Source organism: Cyanistes caeruleus, chromosome 15 (genome assembly GCF_971803275.1).
Source record: "Cyanistes caeruleus chromosome 15, bCyaCae1.hap1.1, whole genome shotgun sequence".
Classification (NCBI taxonomy): Eukaryota; Metazoa; Chordata; class Aves; order Passeriformes; family Paridae; genus Cyanistes; species Cyanistes caeruleus.
The window spans coordinates 14694615-14721148 of NC_141715.1; the positions used below are offsets into that span (position 1 = coordinate 14694615).

Here is a 26534-nt window from a genome sequence, read left to right on the forward strand (position 1 = left end):
TCACTTTGTCACTCATGCACATTAATGACCATGCAGAGGGATCCCTGACCCCTCTTCTGAGGTGGGCAGGTACAGATGTGTAAATTCAGGTAAAATTTTGTACATTACCCGAGTTTCATCCCTCTTGGTTTTCTGTCTGAGCCAGTCTTTGGCCTCTCAGGTAAAATCTAATTCCTTGCACATTCTTGTGCTGCTGCTGTTGTGATTGCAATCAGTTGTGGTATAGCAAGAATTACTCTAAAAAATAACTGTTCAGTACAAAACTACCTACAATCATCAGGCACGTGTCAGCACATCAAGCCTTTCATATGTAAAACTGTTTCTCTCATCTAGAAAATGCTGTTGACACCTGCATTATCCTCAGGTATTGGATTATTTTATTCTGTGAGGGTGGGAAGTGTTTGTCCCTGGTCAAAGAATGTCTTTGGGGCTTGAGGCTTCACCTGGTGGTGTCAGGTCCTGACAGTAAAACTTACTTTGGGAGAACTCTGTGTGTGTCATGTGCCTCCTAATGACTCTGAACTCTGTGGACAAGTTGTTCCAGGCAGGTTTTGTCACTTCAAGCTTTAACCTGTGTAAAGAAATAAGACATCATTAAAAAAAAAAATTGTTTAGAAGCTATTTAATAGTTCTCCTGTAAACAAATTGCTTACCTAAAATGACTTGGCACTGTTTATACTCCTTGATTATGTTGCTGTTCTCTGGAATGCATAAGGAAATGAGTTATTGATCTTACTTTATGTCTTAATTTTATGTTATAGCAACAACTGAGAGAGAGGATTTTTAACAGTCTTTATAGAAATTTGGTTTTGCTTTTTTCTTTGTTTGGGTTTTGGGATTTTTTTTCAGGGAATGGATGTTCTACAAAATAAATTGAAGACTAATTTAGTTTTCTAGATTTGTCTTGTTAACATTCTTTACCACAAACCAGAGAAGTAGCAGAGAAAAAGTCACAGGGGAGCAGGCTTAGGTCTCTTATAATAACACCAAGAGAAGAACAGACAATTAAAACAAAACCCCAACAAACCAAACACAAAAAATATCAACACAGTGCAAGTTTTGCATTCTCTATTGTTGTGAACAGGAGGCTCCATGAAGGCTTTTTACTCCCTGGAGGAGGTGTTTTGCCACGAGTCTCCCCTTTTTGCTCTTGCAAAGAGCTTGGTGAGGGCTGTGGGGCACATCTGGGGTGTGTGGTGTCACCTGGGCAGGGACAGGCTGCAGCTGGTGGCCCTTGTGCCCTCAGGGTGTGCAGCACAGCCTGGCAGGATCCCCTGCATGGTCCTGGGTGTTTTGTGGCTTGCAAGGAAAGGGGGGATTGGAGGAGTTTTGCTGTAGGAGGGACTGCAGCCCAGAGATGTGAAATCAGTACATTCACAGAGATTAGAGGAGAGGGAAGAACATCACCAGCACTGGTCTGGTCTGGTCCTATTTGCTGAGCAGCACACCCCAATTCCTGTTATCTGCAAGTAAAAACAGTAAAAATTCCTGAGTGATATCAGGGATATTTCAGCTAAAAGTTTGATGTCTGGCAATAGATGGGGACACACATTAGAGAATGACTTCTTACAGAGTCCAAGGGAAGGGAGAATGGGCACATTCTTGTCCAGGAGAAATTCTGGTGGGTGAGTTGAAAGAATTGGTGATCAAACTTAGTTATCAAGCTTTGTCTGTATCAGGATGGAATGATTTAACTCAAATTACTTCAAACCACCAAGATAAACAACTTGCTCTTTGCTTCCCAAACATGCTCAGCCCAAAGCACTTTTGAGGGAGGCAGAAGCTGTGTGTGACAGGCAGTACTTAATGAGCAACAGAGAATGAAAAGGGGGAATGAAATAATGAAATAATGAAATAATGAAACACCTTTTCTTTTTCCTGTTTCCCCTCTTCCATTAACAGCAAGATGGAATGAACACTTTTTTATGGCATGCTAGGTAGGGCAGAACACTTTGGGGAGCAGTAACATCATCATTGAGGTCGTGATGATATAATATCTGAGTTGTTTTTCTGATCCTCCATGGTGAATTTAATTAACTTTTGCTCTAATTAAAGTTGCTTACTGCATTCTTCTTATTAGTTACTACTGCTTGTATGTGCACTTTATTCCACTCATGACACTTAGATATTGGCTATTAACTTATTAAAAGCAGTAATTCCTAAGTACATGGCATTTGTGGGGAAATGCTTGGCTGGTTTAGGTAATACCATATAGTCTGTTTATCTTTCAGCTGTTCATAATTTTAATTTAAAGGGATATAATTTCTCCCAGGAAATTCATGTACTTTATTGTCAACATGAAGTGCATGGGGAGTCAGATTGGCTGAGTAAAAGGAACAGTTAGCAGGGTTAGCAACTACAGGGAAAGAGCTCACATCCCTTCCCTTGTCCTCTGGGCTTTGAAATGGTAATTCCTCACAGGGAGTCTGAAAGTGTTTCATAATTAGTAGCCAGGGTCAGTTTGGTTGGTGCCCACTCTGAAGTGGCTTAGTGAGCGTTTTGATTCTTTCTGTGTCCATTTGGGTTGGTTTTTGAACCTTGCCCACACTTTTTTGAGGTATTTAAAAATAAATGGAAGCAGGGTTTCACCAGCACATTTCAAGGTCAGATCCTACTCACTGAAAAAACTCCTGCAAGATAACACTGTAGGGTATTTTCTAACACCACTAGTTCGGCTTTTTCTAAAAAATGTTTTCATTACCTGTGTATCTGAGTGTTTTCAGACATCTGTCAGAGTCAAGTCTTCCCCAGTGCTTTTTAAGTCTAACTTGAAAGGTTTAGCACTGCAGGTATTTGGCAAAAGAGCTGGAATTGTTGTCAATTTTCTTTCATTATACATACTAAAAATAGCTGCTTACTTGCTGATGAACTGCTTTGTAACACCCTCCAGACGTGGTTCTCATGGAGCTCACACTTGGAGCGCTGTTATTAATTGAGCCAAAGCTCATTGCCTTCAAATCAGTGTCACCTGCAGCCCCAGGCCCTCAGCTCATCCCAGCCTGCCAGGGCTGTGGGCTCTCCCAGTTATCCTGCTCCTGGCCAGGCAGCAAAAGGAGGCAGAATAAATCCCTCTTTGGTGCCCAGCAAGAGACTGCTGGGACTTCTGTTCCAGAGAGGACAGTAGGGATTCCAGCCCTGCGTTTTGTTGGGGTATTTTTGAGTTTTTCTTTTCACACATCACCAGAGAATGGCTCTGTGGCTCCTAAAAGCTTGTTTTCCACACATGTGTGCATGGTCCTGAATACAACCTTGGAATAAACGTTCAAGGCCAGGTTGGGCAGGGCTTGGAGCAACCTGTCCCAGTGGAAGGTGCCCTACCCATGGCAGGGGGTGGAATGAAGTGAGCTTTAAGGCCCCTCCAACCCAAATCATTCTGTGATTCAATTAACTCAAGCTGAAAGAAAGAAGAACCTCAAATTAATTAAAATATTTTAGCTGCTTCTCAGTCTTCCATTTATCTGTTGGTGGAAATAAAAACTTGTCACATTTAAAAAAACAAACAAACAAAAACCCATACCAAGCCTCAAATGAATAGTTTAGGTTAGTTAAATAATAAATGAATAGTTAGGTTAGTGAAAGCCAATTCATTTATATAACTAAGGTTGGGTGATGGTGTTATGGTTTACTTTGTGCAAATAAGGCAGAATTTAGAAGGCTGATCTGCTGCATACAAGTAACTCTCTTCTTTGATCTTGTTTTCCTCTGCAACTTTTGACTGATTTAAACATCTTCTTATAGAAATGCCGTTGTTTTTATAAGGGCTTGAATTTTCAGGGGAGCAGAATACATTTATACACAGGCTTATGGCATATTGCAGAACTTAGTAATTTTAATGTATGAAAAAATACTTTAAGCAACAAGTATAAGTGTCTAACAAAAATATTCTTTTATGCACACTTGCAGAAAAGGATAAATCAGGTATTATAACAAGTGCAAACAAGTGTTACTGTTTAGTCATTGATTTAATTGTGTACAGTGATAGGATGTGTCCTTGGACTGTTTGGCTTTGTTATGAGACTAAAAATGTCCCTGTTGAAATGCAGTTTCCCTGTTAATATGAAGTTCCTTTCAGAGGGAAATTTATTTTTTTATTGTTTCCCATGCTGGGGTATTTGGTACATAATGCCTCAGTGTTCTCAAATTTGTGCCTCCTGTCCATTAAATCCAGATTCTTCTGTTTCCTCATTGTTTTTCTCAGTCTCTACAAAAGGCAGTGTTTGTAATCAGGGAAATGACATTAAATTAAATGACCCTGGGGCAATGGGGTAGGGCAGGTGAAGGCAGAGGCAGTGCTTTCCCTGTGGGCTGTGCTTTGCTCCTGTGGAGAATTTCACTTCCAGCTGCAGGTGCCTGACCTGATTTTTTCCCAAGTGTTGCCATTATTGTGCTCTTCATAACTAGGTTTCGTGTAGCCACAAGGTTTTTAAATATTGTCTCCATCTTGCATTACCCTTCATTTCTACATCAAGTCCTCTCTTTGTTTTCTGTTGCAATGCCCGTGCCAATGTCACCCTGCATCCTCCCAGCACAGAGATGTTTACTCTGCACTAACTCTGCATGTCTTTGTTACTTGTGTCATGGAATTATCTGTTTACCAGCAATCTGAACACTCCATTAAGTGGTGGCTGCAGCAGAGAATCTGCTCAGCAAGGGAGGCAGTTGCCCATCGTGGCCATGGTACAGAGTGGATGTCTGGAAGGTTTTAACTGCAGTCATTTATTTAATCTTTTATCTGAAATGCAGAGAGAAAATGTGCAGGGAGATGTCCCATTCCCACTGCAGAGTGCCTCATCTTACCTGGTATCAGCTGCTGGGGTGCTCACACTCCCATAGTAAGAGCTCCTTGAAGTAATAGAAAAGGCAAGGGAGGGGAGGGAGGGGAGGGAGGAAGGAAGGGAGGAAGGGAGGAAGGGAGGAAGGGAGGAAGGGAGGAAGGGAGGAAGGGAGGAAGGGAGGAAGGGAGGAAGGGAGGAAGGGAGGAAGGGAGGAAGGGAGGAAGGGAGGAAGGAAGGAAGGGAGGAAGGAAGGAAGGAAGGAAGGAAGGAAGGAAGGAAGGAAGGAAGGAAGGAAGGAAGGAAGGAAGGAAGGAAGGAAGGAAGGAAGGAAGGAAGGAAGGAAGGAAGGAAGGATTGGGAATTTGATGCTCTCAGGAAGTTAGTGAAATAAGCTGTTACTTTCCTAGATACAAATTCAACTTGCAGATAGAAACCCCTAAGGTTCTTTGCTCTGTGGCCTGTTATAAAATGTTTTCAAGTATTTTAATTTTAATAAAACATCTGGGGATTAAAACAATTTTTCCCTCTGTGGAATATATATGCAAATGAGTAAAAAACATTGAAGAGATTACCCACACAAACTGCTCTATGTCACTACAGAAAAGACTAAAAATTCAATACTCATAATTTTCATTAGTTGTAAGTGCAATTGAGCAATCCTTCTGTGTTTCCCATTCTGAGGAACTTTGACCAGAACTTCATCTAATTAGAGATTTTCAGGAAATAAAATACATGCAATTTCCTTGTATTTAACATTATTTTGAACAGTTAATTTTCATATTTTTTTTTACCAGAAGCATCACAAAATAACTGCTGGTGTATTATGTATTTGCTGCATAATCATCTCTTTTAAAATTCATAGTCTGCTGGCTCAATGCAATGAAAATCAGTGGAAGAATGGAGAAGTAATTTCACAATATCAATTCAAACTTCCTTCAAAAGTGAAGGCTGTGGGAGTTTATTAGTGTATGACATCCTGACACAACCATGCTAAGACATTACATTCATCTTTAAGAACAGGGTTTCAGCTTTGTGTCTGATTCCCATTCTTGATTAGCACTAAAGACAGCATGTGATTGTTAATTTTTTCATTAATTCAGAATATTTCTACTATGCAAAAAAATTGTCTGGAATGCACAGAAAAGAAAAGGAGACAGAAGTGAGACAAAAGTCACAATATAAGCAAAATTACTGGAAGTAATGAAGTACTGAAACCTCTCAAGCTGATTTACTTAGACCCCATTCTGGCAGCTCTTTCTACGCTTCATTTTCAAGCTATGAAGTTCTTTAAAGCATTCAAAACACCCCATTCCCAGGAGTTTGGCATAAAATGTGATCCTAATATGCAGACTTGAAAATGTATTTTGCTTCCTAAATGAGAGCTACAGAGTGTTTAAAGCATGTTTTGGGTAGCTGAAGGAAAAGCCACATGCAGAGAGCCCGTTGGCCAAGGTCTCACATGGAAACTTGGCTTGTCTGGTACAAAGCCACTGCACATTCCTGACTTTCTCTGGGAGTTTATTGTGCTGCTGGCAGAAAAACTCTGACACATTATAGCATGAAGTATTCTGGATGCTTGGCATAGATGTTTAATGCAATTTTTCAAATAATGCTAGTAAGGAAAAACACAATGTACAATTGAGAGAAGCCCCAATATTATAATTGAGGCAGAGCAGCTGGGGCACAGGCATTTTGAAGCAGTTGCTTTCTGACCATGTTATTTAGTTATACTCTGGGTGTACATTGGAAAAGAATTTAGGAATATGGCAGTTGCTTTATCATTAGAATTCAATATGAATGGTTCAAAAAATTATTCCTCAGTCTGTAGCGAAGCTGAATTGACACAAGGGAGAAATATGATGAAATTATTCTCCTTTCTTTGTGCCACTGGCCATTTTTTTGCAGTTACCATGGAAGTGGATTTTTTCCCAAGTGTTGCCATTATTGTGCTCTTCATAACTAGGTTTCATGTAGCCACAAGGTTTTTAAATATTGTCTCCATCTTGCATTACCCTTCATTTCTAAATCAATGATTGCCATGTTATTAGGAGATAATTTCTGCTGTTGCTTTGTGAAGATTTTTGCTATTTCACCTGGAGTACCTGTGTGTTTTAGTCTCTCCTGTCACACTCATTGCTTGTCTGGTCTCTCTTCTGTGTATTTTGTACCTTCCAGCATTAGTTTATAGTTGCCATTCACTGTTTCAGCCCTTGACAATGAGCAGCATTGGGGTTTGGGTCTGACCCACTCTTTGAATCTTCTCATTCTGAAACATGCCTTCTTCTGCATTTTCTGCACACAACAAGGAAGGGTAAAAGTTCTGCACACAACAAGGAAGAGAAGCCCACAGGAGAATCATTTGACTTCAGCTGCTTTTCCCTAGTGTTTGCCGTATGTTACAATACCCATCAGGTGTCGTCTGCAAACCTTTTATGAGGATGATACTAGGTTGATATAAATTATGTACAAGTATTATTTTGGCTCTGCTGTTCCCTGCTCCAGATCTCATAGAATTGGCATCATGACCAAACTTTTTCTATTCAAACTCAGAAAAGATCTTTAAAACTAACCCTAATCCTCTAGTGTTTGCAAGAACTTCCCTCACATTCCTTGTCTGTTCAAGTAGAGGATTCACTGACGAAAGTGCTGATTGATCTGTTTGGGGGATTACAAAAAACACTGAAGTTGGTGTAGCTCCTTCTGGCTTGAATTTTTGACCAAACTCTGTGATGGAAAAGCACTTAAGGTTTGTGAGAAGAAGTCCTGAATTGTAAAAAACATTTGTGCTTTCACTGGGTTTTAGATGTGACTTTAAAAATCCCATATATGCCATCATTTTAATGGTTTCTTTGAATAAGTTTTCACAACACAGGAAATACACTCTTTTAAACTTTATTTCCTGTGCCTGATTATCCAGTAGAAGTTCATACTTGATTCATTTTTTTCCACCTGTCATTACATCAGTGCAGTCACGGCCTGAGGAGCCATAGCAGGCAGGAGTTTGTGCTCATAAATACCTGAGTGAATTCATTCAGCTCCACCTCAGTATCTGGGTTACTCATCTCAGACTGGGAGCAGTGAACTCTCAGATTTTAGAGTCATGTGAACCTGAAAATACATTGACGAGCATCTCACTGCAGTTGGGCCCTGCTTTAAAAGAATTCGCCTGAAGAGTCTGAGGAAAGGTCTGTTCATTATTTTGGAAATGTTTCTAATGCTGGATCTGATTTATGTACCTTTCCCAAAACCACGCTGTGGACCCAGAAGTGTTCTTTGTTTGGAACAAGGTGCAGAAAAAGGCCAGCTTTTGCAAAACCACCTAACAGCAGTCAATGTGAATTTAAGGTTTTGTTTATTTGGGGTTTTTTTGGGGGTATTGTTTGTTTGTTTATTTGTTTGTTTTATTAAATCCTCTCTTTGTTTTATGTTGCAAGAAGCTGATGTAACAATCCTAACTAGCTTGCTAAATATAACTTGGGAGTTGCAGATCTGAATTTTATGTTTATTGCCTATTTACACTTCAAAAGCAAGGACAACATGCAGACCTATTTTACTGTTAGACAAAATCATCATCTTCTGAGAAATAGCCTTGAAATCCTATTTTGATTAATATGTTGTTTATGAATACAGAATTCTTTCCTTGCTCCATCTCAGTCTTTCTGGTTTATTTTGAGGGAGAATCAGCTTGAAATCAATCCTGTTTATCTTAGAGTGACATAAATTTTCAGGTTTTTCTGTCTTACATTATTTCTCTATGTTACTTAAGGTACTGCTCTTCCCTGTTTGTAGCAGACATCCAAGTGTGTGAAACTGAGTACAGTTACACAGGTTTCTATTCTTTGGGCTCTCTTTCTGGACAAAATTTTTAACAAATGTCTCTGACAATACAATAAAGTAAAGCAGAAGCAGCAGGAAATTCAGAGAGAGAGAGGAAACAGGAACAGTTGAACCATGACAATTTTGTTGCTGTCCTAAGCCAAAACCCTGCATTTTTATACCCAGATCTAGCCCAGAGACTTTGGACTTTGAAGATCTTCCATAAATCTTCAGGCCCAGGAGTTTTAAATGAGCTGTACATTAGGAGCATCAATCCTCATAAACTCAGGAAATATCATTGAGGTTATTGTGGGTAAAGGAATTTCAGCAATTTTAGATCCCAATTATTTAAACTGATGAGAAATAAATTCTGTAGTAAGTGTCTGTAGGAAAGTTATTGTTTTATTTAAATTAATTGAAAATATAACAATTTAATTTAAGTCTTTAAAAATTAGTGTTTAAAATTATATTTTCTCTTTTTTATCAAAATTTCACACTGTTTTACAAGTACCTGTTTATTTTCATACTTGTGACTACTTAATTAATGCCCTTTTTTTGGTGAAAGTGGAGACTGAGGCAGGACAGTGAAATGATGGAGGCATTGGCAGGAGCCAGGAATAGCATTCAAACCTACTGCCTAAGTGACTCCCAATGACAGGAATAGATACACCCTTTAGGCAAAATACAAATGCATGAAAATATTTGGAACTTGACAGCCTGGAAATATTGCATGCTCCCTAAAAATGTGTCATTCCAGTCTGTCAGATAAAAATATTTCTGAGAGTGAAAGGGATATTTACAGAAGACAGCTTACATATAATTATATTGTATAGAAACATGTAAATATTTTTAATATTTTCCGTGATTTCTACAGGACATTAAATACCTCAGTATTTCTTAGGTGTCCTTGAGGTCTTTCTATATGGCTAAAACTAAACCACAAATCTTCACAAAATTTTTTATTATACCTAGTAATATATTCATATTAAGAAATAGATTTCCAATAATGAATTTCATGTGTGTTTAAGCTATGATTATTTCTACTCTATCTTGAATGATATTTTTGTTTAAAGAGTAAAGTATTGAATAGTGTGGGATTTTTTTATAGCAAGAAAAGTTATTAGCACCAGATTATACCAGAGTCTGCCTAAACTGGATATTTAGGTGATGTGTTTTGCCATGGTGTCAGAGCAGTGTGGAAATGCACAGAATTTGGGAATTAAAAAAGCCCCAGAAATAGAAGACACCCCCTCCTGCTCCAGCCAAAAACTCTGAGTGATGGGAAATGTTCTCCCTGAGCAGCTGGAGCTCAAGAATTTGCTTATGTGAGTTGGCAAGTAATAAACTGTAAATCCAAGGGTCTAGAGCAATACAGAGCTACAGAAAACTGAACACCAAAAAGGCCTTGACCTAAAATTCCTGTTTGGAAGTAGAATAATGATGATGATGATGACACAAATAACCTGTCTTGATTCTGCCAAGCTGTGTGGGGTTTTGTGCTGCCTAAAATAAATCACTCTCCTAGAATCCCCTTTTTTTGCAGCATTTAAACTGTTTGTGTCAAGTATCAGGCAGCTTGGAGGAGATAAATGTCCCCATGTGAGTGGAGCGTTAGGGAAAAATGTGTTTATTTGCTTGTGGGCAGTGTGGGACAGCTTTCAGCAGGAATCATATTTAGGAGTTGATCACATCAAGGTGGCAAAGCTTGGGAAAAGGCAGTGGGGGCACAGGGCAGCCCTGTGAGAGTGCACAAGGTGTTCAGCAGAGCACTGACAGCCTGCAAGTGATAGCACTGAGCAAAATTCCATTTCTAGAGCTGGAGATTTGATGCCGCGTGGCTTGTGACAAATCAGCCCCTTAATTCAGCTGGCAGGATTAGCTGAGCCAGTGCTGGAAGATGAGATCAGAGGATGCCCTGGACCACGGGGAGGAAGCTCAGCTGAGTGTGTGGGATGATGCTGCGAGTGACACAGCACCATCAGAAATCCGTTAGCTCCCCCTGCCACGGCTCCTGCAGCGTCCCTCTGGTCACCTCAACAAACAAGGACTTGGCAAGATGTGACAACGTGCATAATTACTGAATTTCCTTGATCCCATCAGCAATACAGGGGAATGTCACACAGATGGAAAGTTCTTTTTTAGCTTTTTCTAAAGAACATTTTCCTCCTGGAGAGCCTCACCCACAAGAAGGGATCTCTCTCCAGCCAGTCACTGCTCTAATGAAGCAGGGAGCTCCTTTGGGTGATTGCTCAGTGGTTAAGTGGGATTCCTTATCATAAGCTTGCCAAAAGCTGAACTTTTGCTTTACCTCTCTCATTAAGAAGCTGAACTTATCCCTTCTAATTTATCTTTTATTTTTTTGTGATGAGACCAAAATTCCTTTTCTCAACTGTTCTGTTTCTCCAGTGGCTCACAGAGGGCTGCCAGGGGACCAATGTAACAGCAGAGCTTGTTTGCTGTGTTCTACCAGCCTCCAGTGACCAATGGCATTTAATTGTCCTCCCTTCAGTTTAGTCTTTGATGTGTCTGATCACTTCTGAGCCAGTACAAAATTCAGACATTCTCAGCATCCCATAGCAATGAGCTGCAGAGTTGAACAAGATCAATACAGAACCTGGGTGTCCTGGTTCAGGGCAAATTTGGAAGAAAGCCTCCAAATGAGGTCCCTCCAGAAAACAAATTCAAGCGGGGCCCCCCACAGCTGGTTTGGGAAAAAGATTTCCTTGGAGAAAAGTGGGAAAAAACCTGTTTATTTAACAGAAATTGAATAATGTTAAATAATAAAAGCTCATGCTGTTTGAAGAGATGTTAAATCCAGAAAAGTCCTTTCCATGGGTGTAGCTCAGCTCTCTCAGTCTTGTGTCAGTCCCTCCAGTGCTGGAAAGGGCCCAGGCCCAGGCCCCGGTGGCCACAGCCGTCAGCTCCCGGGGTTTGGCTGGGTTTTCAGTCCAGAGCAGGTTTGAACAGATCCAAGAAAAAGGAAAAAAAGATAAATCCAGGGAACTTCTCTGCCTCAGCTAACTAAAAAGCAACTAACAGCACAGGAGAGCTGTGTCCCGCTGTCTGTCCGTGCTGCAGACAGCACAGGCCAGAGCAGCACTGGGGCAGTGAGGGCCCTTTCTCAACACAAACTGCGACTTCTTCTTCCCCCCTTTGCTCTCAGAACCAGTCCTAAAGGTGCAGAACTTAATATGTAACATAAACGAGGTGATTTGGGATACAGGCATCATAAAGTCACCCCAGGACACTGGGTTTGCTTCTTTTAGCTGCACATCCTGGTTGTGTTCAGGGCTCTCTGGTGCTCCCCTGAGGAGCTGTGAGCACTCAGTCTCTCATCTCCACAGTACTTTGGATTTTATAGATCCTGTCACCTCCCTCCTCTGTCAGTGTCCCTGAACAGATCATTTCTGTGTCACAAATATTTGTTTGTTTTCTTCTCTCTTCTCTCTTTTTCTATTTGTTTGTCCTTTTGAGATGGGACACCAAAACGCCACAGAGAATCCAGCACAAGGACACAGCGTTCCTTTGACAGTAACATATGGATATCCTGCTGTGTCTTAATCTTTTCCTGATAATCCTAATTAATGAATTATTGCTTTCTCTGATGTTGCTAATCACTGAGATGGTGGGGATTTCTGGACCTGGCTGTTATAACTATTAGATATTTTTTTTCCTGCCTGGGAATATCTAGTGGACAGCCAATCATTGTATTTGAGCAGTTAGGATTGGTTTTCCCTTGGGTTCATCTTTCTGCTTGCCCCTACAGTGTTTTCCATAGAAATATTTCCACTTAATAGCTTTTAAAAAATTACCTATGAAACAAAGGCAAATGATCACTTTCAGTCAATTTCCAATTTTGAAAACAACTGAATTATTAAAATAAACTTTATAAATATTTAAAGATTCAACTGATTTTTGTTTTACGAATGTCCCGTGCTGAGAAGTCAGACAAAGCAATTAGCTTTAGAAACATGACTTAAACATGCTGCATTAATCAACAGCTTAAATAGGTGCTGCTTTTCAGGCTGGAGGAGAAATGTTTGTGCTCTTACTCTTCGAAGAAGTAGCTGTATAATATTTTAATATTAATATTAAATATATAATAATGTAATAAGGTATAATAATTATAAACTAATGTGTATTTTCACTCTTTGGAATGTGTGCATAATCCACGTGGTTCTGTTCCTGGGGAGGAAGGTGAGCAGAGGTGCTGTCCTGCCCTCCCCACCTGTAAGGAAGCTGAAAGCTGCACTTTATATCTTTGAAGTGGCAGCTCCTAATTAATGATGTGAGCACAGGAGCTGTTTCAGCCATCAAACCCCAAGAGGAGGGGATGCCACCCTTGTGAATGATCCGGGTTTGGCAGAAGGTGGCATTGGATTTGAAAGAATTACTCTGTTTCCTCAGGAATGCAGCAGAGTATGCAGCAGGGGAAACAAAATTCTATTGTCTGACTTTTCCAGAAGAGGTGGAGAAACTTTTTGACAATTGTATTAATTTTTTTATGGGCAACACCTTAAAATCCCCTGCCACTGTACAGGTTGTCACCCGCTGTGCTCGTGTGTGAGGCTCCCAGAGTGTTCAGTGCCAAATGTGCTCCCACCAGTATCACACCCAGTGGGTATTGATTGCCAGAGGTCACATTTGTTTATCTGTATCACTGCTTTCTCTTTTTCCTTTTTTTTAGGGTCTTCTTGAGAGCCATCAACAAATTTGCAGAGACAATGAACCAGAAATTTTTGGAGAACATGGATTTTGAAGTCCAAGTAAGTATTTAGGGTTTTTAACACGTCTGCCAGAGCCCTGCTGGTGCTGATATTTACAATACCAGATGGGCTGTGCATTCGAGTGGGGCAGGATTGGACCATCTTCCATGTGACATCAGAACTGGGCTTTCATTATTTATGATAAGGCACCCAACCAGGGTATTTTCTTCTGTAACTCTGCTCAGGACTAGCAAGCAGAAAAATACAGTTTTTTTCTTAGCCAGCCAAGTGAATTCAGAAAATCAATCTCTGACATAACACATGGAGCCTTTACCATGTCAGTGCTATGGATGTAGGACAGAAAGATCTTAACTTTGCTGATTCCTAGAGTATTTAGCACTTAGAATTTATTTTTCACTTGTAGTCTTCCCTGACAAGTCTATCTTCATCTATTTATTTTTATTAGTTCTTTCTGTCATAACTTTTAATTAGGAGTAGTTGGGGTTTTTTTTTTTGTTCAATATCATTCTGTGAATGATTCAAGTGAATTATTTCATTATGCATTTTACTATGTTTAGCTTCCTTTAGATAAAGATGAACATATCTGTTATTTTCACATTCATTAAATTGGTATTAAAATGTAAATATACTTTTAGATTCAGGATTCGTCACTAAGTGCTGCCTGATCATGGTCTGTGAAGTTATTCTGTTTCACCTTTTACATAAAGTTCAGGGCTTTATATTTTATGGTTCATCTCACAGCTTTCAATCTGTTTTAAATGATTCCACTTATGCTAAAAACTATTTGGGAATTGGTCTTTTGGTCCTCAACACAAAACCCCTCAGTCCCAAAGAGCTGCAAAGGAGCCACATAAGTGGTTACACAGGAAGTTTGAAAGACAGTAGTGAAAAGAAAGGTAAAAGATTCACACTCAGTTACAGTGAGCTCAAGGAGGAAATGTAGAGCTTTTTCCTGCTTTATTTCATTAAAAACGTTTTACCTTCAAAAGGTGTGATTATACAAAGGTATATATGTAATGTTAATTAAGATTTTTGTATCACAATGAAAGACATTTCTTCCAACAGACTTAAAATATATTTTTTTAGTAAATATCCCTGTTGGAAACTCTCAGGCCCTTGACATATTTATGATATAATCTGTCTTAGAGCAGTTTATAACCTATTGTTTCTGTAGCACTTGATCCCTCTTTACTGCACAATGTGTCAGTAATTTTTAAAAGCAGATAACAAAGGCCTGAGAGACATCACTATCTGCAGGATACCAAAACTACACAGCCTATAAAGACTGGATCTGTCAAAGTTTTATTAAGGTGTACACTGCCTTTTGCAAACATGAAAGCAGCAGTTTGATCTGGAGCCTTTATTTCAGCTCTTTCCTGTGGCAATTCTGTGCCTTCCAAAGTGTTATCAAACAACCAGGGATGCTGTAGTTCAACACTGCACCTTGTAGTTCAAGGGGATGCATTAATGCTCTTTTATTCATGACTTGTCAAATATCTGGAGGCTCTGAGTAAGGTAAACAATGTTATAGTAAATAAGTGGTGCCCTATAAAGAATTGTAATACCCTTATAGTCTTCATAAGAGACTTTAAAGTACAAATCAAGGTGTTACCTTACTTTTCTTTCATGAATAAAAGCTCTGCAAACCTTCCAAGAGTTTCCTAAATATACCTATTTAAAAAGTTGCTACTGGAGTAAAATAGGTCTGAACAGTGCAAAGCACATTGTCTAATAGCATTAATTAGAAATTTAAATTTTATTTCCCACAGTATATATCTATCTATATATATATTTGTATTAATATATCTTGGCTGTAGGCAAACCTGAGCAGTGGTTAACTCAAAGTAGATGAGAAACTCCCGTATTTTATAAAATAATTGACCTTACAGTATAGCTGCTGTGTAGCTATATTTCTATTTTTATTTACATTCCCATAAAAAATAGAAAAATTGAGAATGGAACAAAGAAACTTGATTTTTCTATTTTGGTTTGAGAGAAAATTTGTAAGACTGTAGCTTTCATGTTTGTTAAGAGCTGCAGCCTGATAATCACACGGGCTGTTCATTCCCATCTCCAGCCCAGGAGCAAAGGCAGCCCCACACATCCCAACCCTCAGGTGCAGGAGGAGCTGAATGGGGAGAGCAGAGATGCAAATCAGTCAAAATGTTATTTAAAATAAAAAGATGCCACACTTTTAAGTTCTGCGTAAACAAGTGCGTGATTTTTACTGTTTGTAGCACGGTGTTTTCAGATCAGATTATTAAGAGCTGAAGCAAAGTCTTAATTAAAAGAAAAATTTGAAAAGCTAAATAAAGCACAGGGAAATAGATCTGAGGATTTTCACTTGGCTGAGTAGTTGCATGGCAATAAGTAGTAGACAACCAAAGCAAACAAAACAAGTCAACTGTGAAGCAATTGAGCATCTAAAAAAAGTGTGGTTTAAATCTATAGAAATGAAATGAAGAAATTTTTTGCAGCTCTGGTTGAGCTTGTTGAATGGGGAAAAGAAGGGTTCCTGGCCTCTTTCTGGTTTGCAAAGCAAATTGCTTTTTTTATTTATTCAGGTAGAAGGGAAAGAGGTGTTTCCATCTGGGGCCTGGGGAAGGATTTTCTGTGTCTGATCGAGAGGGGATCCAGTCCTCAGGTTTAGAACTCAGCACTGCCTTAAGGTTCAAGCCATAGGTTCAATGCTGAAGCTGTTGGATAGAGAGAAAAATCCCAACCCCCTGCCCAGCACAGCAGTGAAGAGCTGTTAAATTTCTTGCCTTGGCATTGTCATCACTCAGATTCACTGTCCCATTTTGGTAGGGAGCCCTTCCCTAATCCCAGAACTCTGACACCGAGGCTGTCATCGCACAGGGCAGGCAGCAAGGGCCACAGCAGGCCTTGGGCTTGGGAGTCTTTTTTCTTGGAGGTGAAAAAATCATCTGATATCTGACGTTTTGTGCCTGCTGGGTGAGGGGGTGGTTTTCCTTGCTTTGGTTTTTTTCTGGGTTTGCACAGAGTGCACAAGGGGTGGGTTCAGTACGGCAGTGGCACTCAGGGGTTGTGTCCTGCAGAGATTCCCCAGTGTCAGCACGCAGCAAAACTTAGCACAATAAAACCAGCTCTGCCTGGAAGGCTTCTGTTATGGAATATTTACTGTTGTGCTGATAAAACAAAGCTGTTAGCTCCAGAGGAAATAATTTTCTAGGAGAGAAAAGAGTGAAATTTCATTAAGTGATTGACCAAAAATAACCCATGAAGTAGGAGTGAAGGAGAGCTCCCAATATTCATGGTGCCTACAGTACAAACAGGGACAGAATCTTGCATAATGCATGACTCTGCATTCTTCAGTACTGAACATAAACTGGAACATGAGGATTTAATGCACAGAAATCTGGAATTTCAGCAGGAATTATTGGCATAGGTAAAACCCCTCAATATTTAGCAGTTTCTATTCTATTCATATCTCTGGATTTGAAACAAGTTATTTTCTTGCATTTATGTTAGATATAAAGAGGTTATGTTAAATATTGAAACAGGTTATCTAGAAAGGCAGGGAATATTTGCTCACTCCAGGATTCTGAGGGATGAATTCAGCAGTTCACCTGTCTGAAGCAGTGTAGCAGATCTTGCCTTGGCGTGTGGAGCAGGAGCAGCTGAGCTGGCAGGTGTCCTTCCAGGTTCAGAGCTTGCAAGGAAAGATCTGAAGGCTTGCAACTGTGGGAAGTATTCTAGCCTAAGACTTGGTATTCAGGATGACCCTGTGGAGAGAATATAAGGAGATATATTGATGGCACACAAGAAAAAAAGGCAAGCAGGTCTGAGGTTAGACTTTCCCCTGAAGACCATGACAATCAAGGTCTTACTGTTCATTTCACTTCTTGGTTGCACTTCATGTCAATAAAAAGTCTTATCAGCGTGATAGCAAATTGCTTATTTTTCCCTTTTCCATCTGTTTTGTTTCTTTGTTCTCAATATTCTTCAAAACAATATTCCCAAGGATTCCCTTAGCTGATTGCAGAGCTGTCTGAGGCAGCCAGTGTCCTCACCACCTCCACTCATTGGTACCCCTATCAGGTCCAGGCTGGGCAGTTGTAACAGGATTTACTGTGGGCTGCCTTTGATGTTTACTTTTCTCTGGAGGTGTAGGGTTCATTATCAGCTTCTCCTGCTAAAGACAAGGGAAATTCAGCCATTGGCAAAACATCCAGATTTAAAAGAAGTTGCAGTTTTTGCTGGTTCGTATCAACAGCTCTTTAGGGGTTTGCAATTTCAAATGTGAAGATTGGACACCATGTGCAGACCACTGCTTTGCAGCTGGGCTATTGGAGGGCAGCAGGACAGCTGCACCATCAAAAGGGGTAAATTCTGGATTTAGGGTGCAGGAGTTGAGATGGGCCTTTCAGAAGAGGCTTAACAAGCAAACAGAAATCTTTAAAATCGTGGAATATATTTTTGAAAAAGTGCTCCCTGAAAGTCACCCTGGTGTCTTTGGTTTAATTGTAACAAAAGCTGTGTGATTTTCTGTACTCATGCAATGCATTCATGGCATCCTCAAAAGCTGTCTGAGATGTCATCTGTGGTAAATAGGACCATCCCAGGACATTTCTGTTCCTGTTGGCAGCTGGTGGCATTGCAAGGTGTCTCCTCTGTCCAGGACAGAGCATCTGCACCCTGCTGTGACTGTCACCTCCTGGCTCCATCACCCTTGGTTTCGAGTCCTGCAGGAGGAGTTTCCATGCAGGGAAGGAACCCACTCACCCTTGGTGCCCCTGAATTCCTCATGGATTTTGTGCAGGATTCTCTGGGAATGTCACTGGTTGGGGATGGCAGCTCTGGCACCTTCAGGGCAGGCACAGAACAAACCCAACATTTTGTTGTGCTAGGCACAGCTGTTGTAGAGCCTCTGCTCTGGAAATGCAGCATTACTGATTCCTGCTCCCCCCTCCCTTCCCTCCATTAGCACTACATTTACAGGGCATTAGAAAGGATTATTACATCTGTGCTGTTACAGCAATTATAATTCATATATTAATCACCTATGCCACTGAAATTTATTATAAAAGGCATAGTCCAAAATCTAATGTCAGTATGATCTGACAGAAAATGCTTATTTTTTGTGTTTTCCTACCTTTCTTGCATGAGCTATCCTCCATTAATAACTCAGCAGTAATGAAATATATTTCAACATCACAAACAGAATTATGCAGCTTTTTATGTTAAAATCTTCTTTTAGAAACCCCAAAATCAAAACCCTCAGTGGGAAAAATACACACTGCAAAAATCTATGTAAGACAGTGACAAACATTGCAGAAACAATGCAGAGGTTAATAGGGAATGAAACCACTGGGAAATTTAACTAGAATTAATTGTACTGGAAATATTAAAATGTTATATTTTTATTATTATATATAATATTGCACATTTGAAATTTATCAGATTACAGAGTTTGAAGTTCATATTTGATCCTTCCACTAGAAAATATCAGCTTTCAGAGGAGTATGAAGGAGGAGGCTGCAGCCTTTACTCCTGGCTGAATTTTTAGGATAACTACCAAATATCTTCTTTGTGAGATGGCTGGAAATTTCCTTCTAAATTAATTCCCCATTTTCCAATTCAACAGATGTCCGAAACACCTTGGAGTGTTATTGTGGGGATAAGTGAAAACAAAACATGTCTCATAAGAATAATTTTTGCATTTTTTAAATCTGTTTCCATTTTATTTTACTTTAGAGAGAAACTACTTTGTCTTGTAGAGTTTTAGACTTAGTTTCAGTGCTTAAAATCTTGTGAGTCCTTAATTTGAATATGGTATTGAAAGGGAAAGGATCCCATTTTTTTCAGCCATTTTGGGGCACTCTGAGGATGGAGGGACAAGTATTTTATAAATAAGATTGAGTCTTTAGGGTGTGTCTCTGACAAAGGTGGCACTGAACTTGGAGCTTTTAAATTAAATAAGAAACCATTTAGGAATAAACTTTCATTTTTCTCCCCACAGTCTAGAACAATTTGTGAAATTTTCCATTTCACTGCTATAATTGACACATACAGAGTGTGTGCCCTGCACATCAATAAACACGGCTTCTCAAGGGGCTGAGAGCTCCACACTGCTCAAAATAATCTCTTAAAATATTTGGGGAGAGAGTAAAAGAGGCCTTTCAGGGCATAACCAACATTTGTCCTGATCAGCAAGGCTCTGAACTGGCTGCAGAATTGAGCTGTGTGTGCAGCAGGGCCAGCTCTGATCCCTCAGGCACACACAGAGTCCTCCAAGGGCTTTGGAAGGAGCAGCTCTGCTCAGCAGATAAATTAATATAATTTAAATTAACATAAATTAACAGCAGGATCACCTATAAGTTATAGAGGAGGTTTGAGAATTGTATTTATTATGAGAAATGTCTGTGGTTCTGGGTGTGGTTTTGTGTGTTGGGATCTGTTTTTCCTGGTTGCTTGCACATCAGAGTTTTCCAGGCTACAAAGGACAGAAGCCACTTAAGTTTTGAGGGAACATTTTGTTTCCAGGCTGTTTAGTGTGGATTCCCAACCCAGGCTTATATAGCACCATCCAAAATGAAGAGCTCTGTCCCATGTTTTGTTCCATCCTTTGAATCACCACTGAATACATTTCCCATTGCCTTCTGCTCTCTCCCTGAGCCCTAGCACTGCTGTTAGCTACAGCTGCACTTTTAAGTGTTTAAAGCTGCTGCTGACTGTCTAAAAGCTTCTGAAAATTGTATTTCCTTCCTTAAATTTGTGTTTCCTAGGGAAGTTTCTCTTTTCCCTTCCCATTTCTAGTGTGTGAAAAGTGTGGAACAGATAGCTTGCTTTCAGGAATGGAGGGTTGTGCACTGTAAGCACAGAGGCTTTTTGTCTACTTCAAGTACAGACTCATTACTATCAGCTGTTACTTAGGGATGTATTTTGTCCTTCTTTCATGTGGAGAGCTCTTCACAAATTACACTGGAATTTCATACAATGGTTGAATTAGGATCCTAAGAGGAGGCAGGAGATGCCTTTTTGAAGTGGTGCTCAAATGCAGTGTAATTACATCGGTGCCTTTAGCTCCAGTTTAAGATCCACCACCATGTAACGTGTTCCCCCAGTCCTGCTTTGGTTCAGGGTTTAATGTTGTTGGCTAATGAATCTCATGTGAATCTTTTTTTAGCAATATTTATTCAGCTGCTCTGCTATTAAGAGCAAATGTGTAGTAGTGGTTATTAAAATTCATCTTTCTTGCTTTTCTGCTAATTGCATAATACTAATGATGTACATCTCTGCATAATATAAAAATCTCATATTGCTTGCATCATTTGGTTTCATAAATTATTCTGCATTATGCATCATTTAATATTATTCCTGCTTTCCTCAAAATTATTATAATTTCCTTATATTCAATTTACAGCTGTGGAACAACTATTTTCATTTGGCTGTGGCTTTTATTACTCAAGATTCACTACAGCTAGAAAACTTTTCCCATGCAAAATACAACAAAATCCAGAACAAGTAAGCAAAATATATCCTTTAGTTAATATCTTTAATTTTTTAGTAAAATGATAAAAAAGGTAATGATAAAAATACCTTTCCTATTCCTTTCCTCCCAGATATGGAGATATGAGACGTTTAATTGGCTTTGCTATCCGTGACATGTGGTACAAACTTGGTGAGTAGCAAACCTGAGCTTCACTGCAACTGAATCTGTCACATGTTTGTTCCATTGAAAAATATCTGACATGAAGTGCTTTTGTAAATATTTCTGCTGTTTGAACTTAAAATATGTTTTCACTCCTGTGATTAAGCTTGCAGCCAACATAAGATACAGTTGGATTACTGCCAGGTTTGTATTTAAAAGAGAACTCACAACCTTCTCTCAGATTTCAAACATGACTGAAATCAGATCCCTTTTTTGTAGGATTGACACTGGATGATTTTCCCTGAGAAAGTTACTGCTCAGCCTGAACCTACAATTCAGCAAATTGGAGACTCAAATTTGGAATCCATTTGGATTAAAATTCAAAAAAAGTTTTTACATTTCTCATCCAGCCAGGTTCTGCTGCTCCTCCTTTGAGAGTTTCTCATTAATTCCTTTGGGATCATTTCTTATTAACTGAACTTAGGTAGAATATTTGTTTTATCTTGGAAAATTTTTGCATGGCATTGGCACTGAAAATTCACATGGCACGAATCAGAGAGGAGCATCAAACTCAGAGCACTCCTCAGTTTGGAACAAGTCACACATTTGTTGCTGAGAATTTTTTTGTCTCCTCCAAGCTTCAGGCAGCACTGAATTAATTCAGATAAGAGAGATAATTCTGCGTGGGTTTAGCAGCTGAGTTCTGTGGATGGTGTTTCTGTTACTGCTCCTGATTCTGGAAATTTTTGGAAAACCAGTAATAGTTATCTCCTTCGTAGAAATGTTACTCCATGTGACATCACTGTGTTGTGCTCTCCTGCTGGTAGAATTTGGGAGGTTCTTAGGCTAATTTATTACTTTTTACTCTAAATAATTTTAAGGAGATGTCAAAAACTGAAAAATCAAATTCTTCACTGAAAATATCAACTCCTCTGGCATTCCTGCTTGTTCCTGGCACTGCATTCTAGCACCTTAGAAGGAGACAGTATCCATTCACATGCCCCCAGCTTTTGAGAAGAAATGAAGTGACTGAGTTGCAAGATTTGGCCAACACAAATAGCTTAAATGTTACTTTAAATGATTGCAACTCCTAGATGTCTTCCTAAAATTATTTGGTTTGCTCCTCAAATATTCAATTTTTGGTTTTGTTTCAGGCCAGAATAAAATTTGCTTTATTCCGGGGATGGTTGGGCCCATCTTGGAAATGACTCTTATTCCAGAAGTTGAACTACGAAAAGCCACAATCCCAATTTTCTTTGACATGATGCTGTGTGAATATCAGAGGACAGGAGAATTCAAAAAGGTAATTACAAGTGCTCTGCTTGAAAATGCATTTAAATGTCATGTGCTCAGTATTTCTGGTAAATGTTTGTGGAGTGATATTTTCTGCTTGCACAGAGTGAAATCCCAGATATTAAGAACCAAAGAAATAGAAAGTGTTGGATCTCCAGAGTGACTTAGTTCAACTTAGGCAAAACTTGACAGCAACAAATGGAACAGCAAAGAGGTGATCACAGGATTTTTATCCAAGTTTTCAGGATTTTACTGGAAAAGGTTTTGAGCAGCAAGACTTACATTGAAGTCAGCCCTTCATTAAGTAGGAGATAGAATTAAATGACCTCTAGAGATCCTCTATAATCTAAATATTTCCTTATTCCCCTTCCTTGTGACAAAGATATTGGTAAGCTAAAACTTCCAGGTTTTAGTACAGAGTACCTGACAGGAGTAGCAGTGAATAGCTAATTATATGTTATCAGATTTATCAGGAAACTTAGCAGGAAATTCTTATCAGATAACTTTTCTAAATTGTTAATGTGATTAAAAATAATCACTGTGAAGCAATGAAATTCCTGGAGTGTTTTTGGCAGTCATTTTGAAAAGGAAAAAGAATTTTTAAGTCACTATTGTGAAATATTTTTGATTGATGGAATAGAAATTGTAATCTAAATTTCCTGCCAGTGCTCCCTGTGTCTGCCTGGGCAGTGGAGTATCCATCCCTGTCTGACATCTCCATTCTCTCGAGCTCTTTGGGCATGGACTCACCTTGTTCTGTGTTTGCACACTGCCTCCCACAGTAAATTATGCACTGGATATTCAGCTTTGTAGTTACACAGATAATTAATTCAGAACAGTCTGTGTAAGGGAAAATGACAAACAAAAAGGCATCATTTTAGGCACATGTAAATATAAATATCTCGTATACCCAGTTATGTTTAATACTTTAAATCATTTGGGGCATTTCTGTGTCAATGAAGTGTGGAACAAATGAGCAGATGGAATTTCCATTTTGGTCTGTATTCCACAGTGCAAAGCTTTTGGTTCAAGGCCAAGATTAAAAACCACTTTGTTTCTGTGCATCTGTTCCCTCTATGTCCTGATAGTCCCATATTTGCCTTCTTAAAAATGCTTTCCTGCTCATGGCTTATACCTCATCTCTTGGGAGAGACACAGATCTGTAGAGCCCAGGAATCCTGAAAACTCATCAGTCATCCTGCCTGACACCAGGAGCAGCAGCCTGGGAGAGGCCAGGCACTCTAGTGCCCACTGAATCACTTCTCCTGCCATAAAAATAAGTTTCAGGTGGTATTTTACACTGCCAAGGAACAAGGACATTGGGTTTATTGCAGCTTAAGGAAAAGGGGGAGTTTTCATCAGATGGTACAAAATCTATCTCATAATTGAGCAGCTGAGTCTCATTGGACTCTAATGCTCTTCTTTAGGAATTGTGATCATTTGCTCATCAAGAATCATGGTGTTTGTCCTCTTCTTTGCTATGGATGAGATAATTAAGATAAAAAAACTTGCCTCTGTCGGTTTAGCCACTCTGGTAAGTTTTTTAAAGTATGTATTTTAAAGGAAAGGCACATTAAGTTTTATGTTTTAAAATTGTTACCACCTTAATTTAAAGGAGAAAATAAGTAATATGAATGGATAATTATTGGATGCACAAACACATAAACTCCAGGATTTGGTAGTAGGCAATTTTCATTTGCAAATTGACATTTAGTAATATAAAGGATGTTTTTTTAAGCTTTAGTATAAAATTTTGAGAATGACAACATGTTATTTCAAGAGTGCCTGGGGCACTCAGGAGCCCAGAATGACATTCACTTAAAACATAATTTTGTGGAACTTTAAAAATAAATAATTTATTTCTAATCTAATCTTCTCTAATGAGAGAAGAGGGGGGAAAAAGCACAAGCAGAAACATCTTTACGAGCTGAGCCTGTACCAGCACAGGAACCAGAGCCTGTCTGGTACCTCCCACACGATTTAATAACCTTTCCCAAAATTCCTGTCTCAGTTAACATGTCCTGGTGCTGTGCTGGGACAGGGCTGTGCTCTGGGGGTACAGGGGGTGTGCTGGGGCTGGGGGCTGTTCCTCCTGTGTGCACACAACATACAGGCAGTGAGGATATAAAGGGGTTTAAATTTATCAACCAAGAATTTTATTTAGCTTTTCTAGGAAATCATCTAATCCCAGAGAAAACAAAATTCCACCTGTGGTTGTCTCAAGAATGAATTGCTCTATAAATTTATTTAATGGCTTGGAATCTGTATGTAGGTGTAGGACACCATATGATATTTTCTTGCAATCCTTTCTTCTGCTTTGCACATATAATTTCCATTCACCCAGAGCAGTGTTACATAAACTCTTAATTTTAACTCTAATTGAAGATGTAGAGAGGGAGCCATTAATATCTACTAATTTTAGCTATTGAGGCTGTGCCTGTCATGAGCTCAGAGAGCTGGGAATCTTGGAAAGCCAATTTATTCCTCTCAGTGTCTGTGGAGAGACTCAGTCCTGTAAATGGATCCCTTCCTCCTTCAAATAAAAAGAGAAGCTCATTGCTTATGTGGGACAAGCTCATTGCTCTTGTGTTGGACACACAGGGTTAAAAAAGTCCTCCAGATGCTGATAACCCTTTCCTTTCCCTGAAAGATCAGGTTGTGCATTTTATTAAGATTTCCCAAAGGAAGACACACCATCAAGTGAGCAACCTCATCCTGCTTGTTCTAACTGTGATCTCAGGCCAGGAGTTAGAAAATGCTTGCTTAAAAAAACAAACAAACAAACAAACAAGGAAAATTAGCTCTTTGCAGAGTAAATAAAAATATCGTTTAAATAAACATGGATTTGAGTTACATTGCAGATTTAACTTGGCTTAGGAAAGATTAATTCATCTGTGTTTATATTTTTGTTCAAATAAATCATTCTGTTTGTGTTTGGTATTTTCAGTTTTGTGTCTCTCGTGGGTTCTGCCAATTGCTGGAGCCATCTGGGGAAGTTTTCTGTGTTTGCTTTCCTTTCCTGGCTGCTGTGGGGCTGTGTCAGAAATCAGTGCTGGCTGCTGCTGTGTGCTTGGCTTTCCACACTCTGTGCTAGGGGACAGCCCTGGTTCTGGGGCAGAGTCCTGTTCTTCTGAGCTCTCACAGATGACTGAGAGTGACTGGGGTGTCCTCAGAGAGCTCCTCTGGCACAGGAGATTTACCTGCTCTAAACAGCCACATTTCTTTCTCTCAGCTCTTGAAATCTGATTGTGTGTAAGGGTTTCAGATGTGATCTCAGCAGCAGAGGCTGAGTTTGTGCAGCCTGGGGCTTCAGAGAGATCCACGTGGAAAACGTGGACATGTTTTGTGCTTTGGTATCAAGGTGTGCTCAGAACTGGGGAGATTCCTTGGATCTATTAGAGAAGCAGGTGGGTTTAAAGCTAAATTGGTGCCAGTGACAATTAGGCACACTCTGTTTAAGTGAGAGGAGAAAGACACTTCCCAGGGCTTAATTTTGTTGCACAGAACCATTAAAACTTTATTCCATATTTCTGCCAACTTTTTAATTTGTTTTGATCCAAGCAGCTGATTTTTTCTCTTCTTGCAGCTTGTTGAGAAACTACAGGAAAGATGCTTAGGAAGAGTTTTGTTGTTCAGGCCCAGGAATATGAAATTATTGCCTCTTTGAGAAGTAATCAATTCTCTACCTGCTGAATAAGTACTAGGAAGGATTTAAGAGGTGGATTTACCTGGTGCTCAACCTGCACTATATTCACAGATTTGTCTTACTGCAGTAAGCCCACAGAAAATGGCTGGATTGGATGTTTTTGCTCAATATCTCCTTGTTCTCAAGCTGCCATGCACCTGTGTTACCCACATTAAATACTAATACACATCCTGCTTGCACATAAAAATGAATTCAGAGCCCTTTAAACTTCTATTTCAGCCAGGATGAGACAGAGCAATTTCACTTTTTTCTGTTAAGCTATTTTTCAATGATAGCTCTTTATTCTCTAATATTAATATAGCATGTACTGTTCAACAGACAATCTTCCATTTGTATTCTAATTACAGAGAAAAAATTAATTTTGGAGCAGCAAAACCTGTGAGTAACAAAGAGGTGGAAATGGCTCCTTCCTCCCTGCCCCTTTCCAGAGCAGGCTGTGCCTGCACTACCACTGCTCTGAGCCCAGGTGTTGCTCTTGGTGTGAGCAGTGGAGAAGTTTGGCTGCTCAAGATGCTGTTTCAAAGCTCCTTGAAAGAAGCAGCAGCCACTTTAATTTCTGCCTCGAGAGTGGCTGGCAGGATTAGGGTGACCAATAGATCTGG

General features: G+C 39.5%; 1 protein-coding gene across 1 annotated transcript in view; it reads left to right on the forward strand.

Annotated features, from left to right (window-relative positions):
* Positions 1 to 26534, forward strand: part of DOCK2 (dedicator of cytokinesis 2) — a 154659-nt gene that overhangs the window by 98117 nt on the left and 30008 nt on the right. Inside the window, exons 30-33 of the mRNA XM_023936251.2 lie at positions 13279 to 13357; positions 20706 to 20806; positions 20905 to 20963; positions 22088 to 22236. Of these exons, the coding sequence (XP_023792019.2) occupies positions 13279 to 13357; positions 20706 to 20806; positions 20905 to 20963; positions 22088 to 22236 (388 nt within the window). The remainder of the gene's footprint in view (positions 1 to 13278; positions 13358 to 20705; positions 20807 to 20904; positions 20964 to 22087; positions 22237 to 26534) is intronic.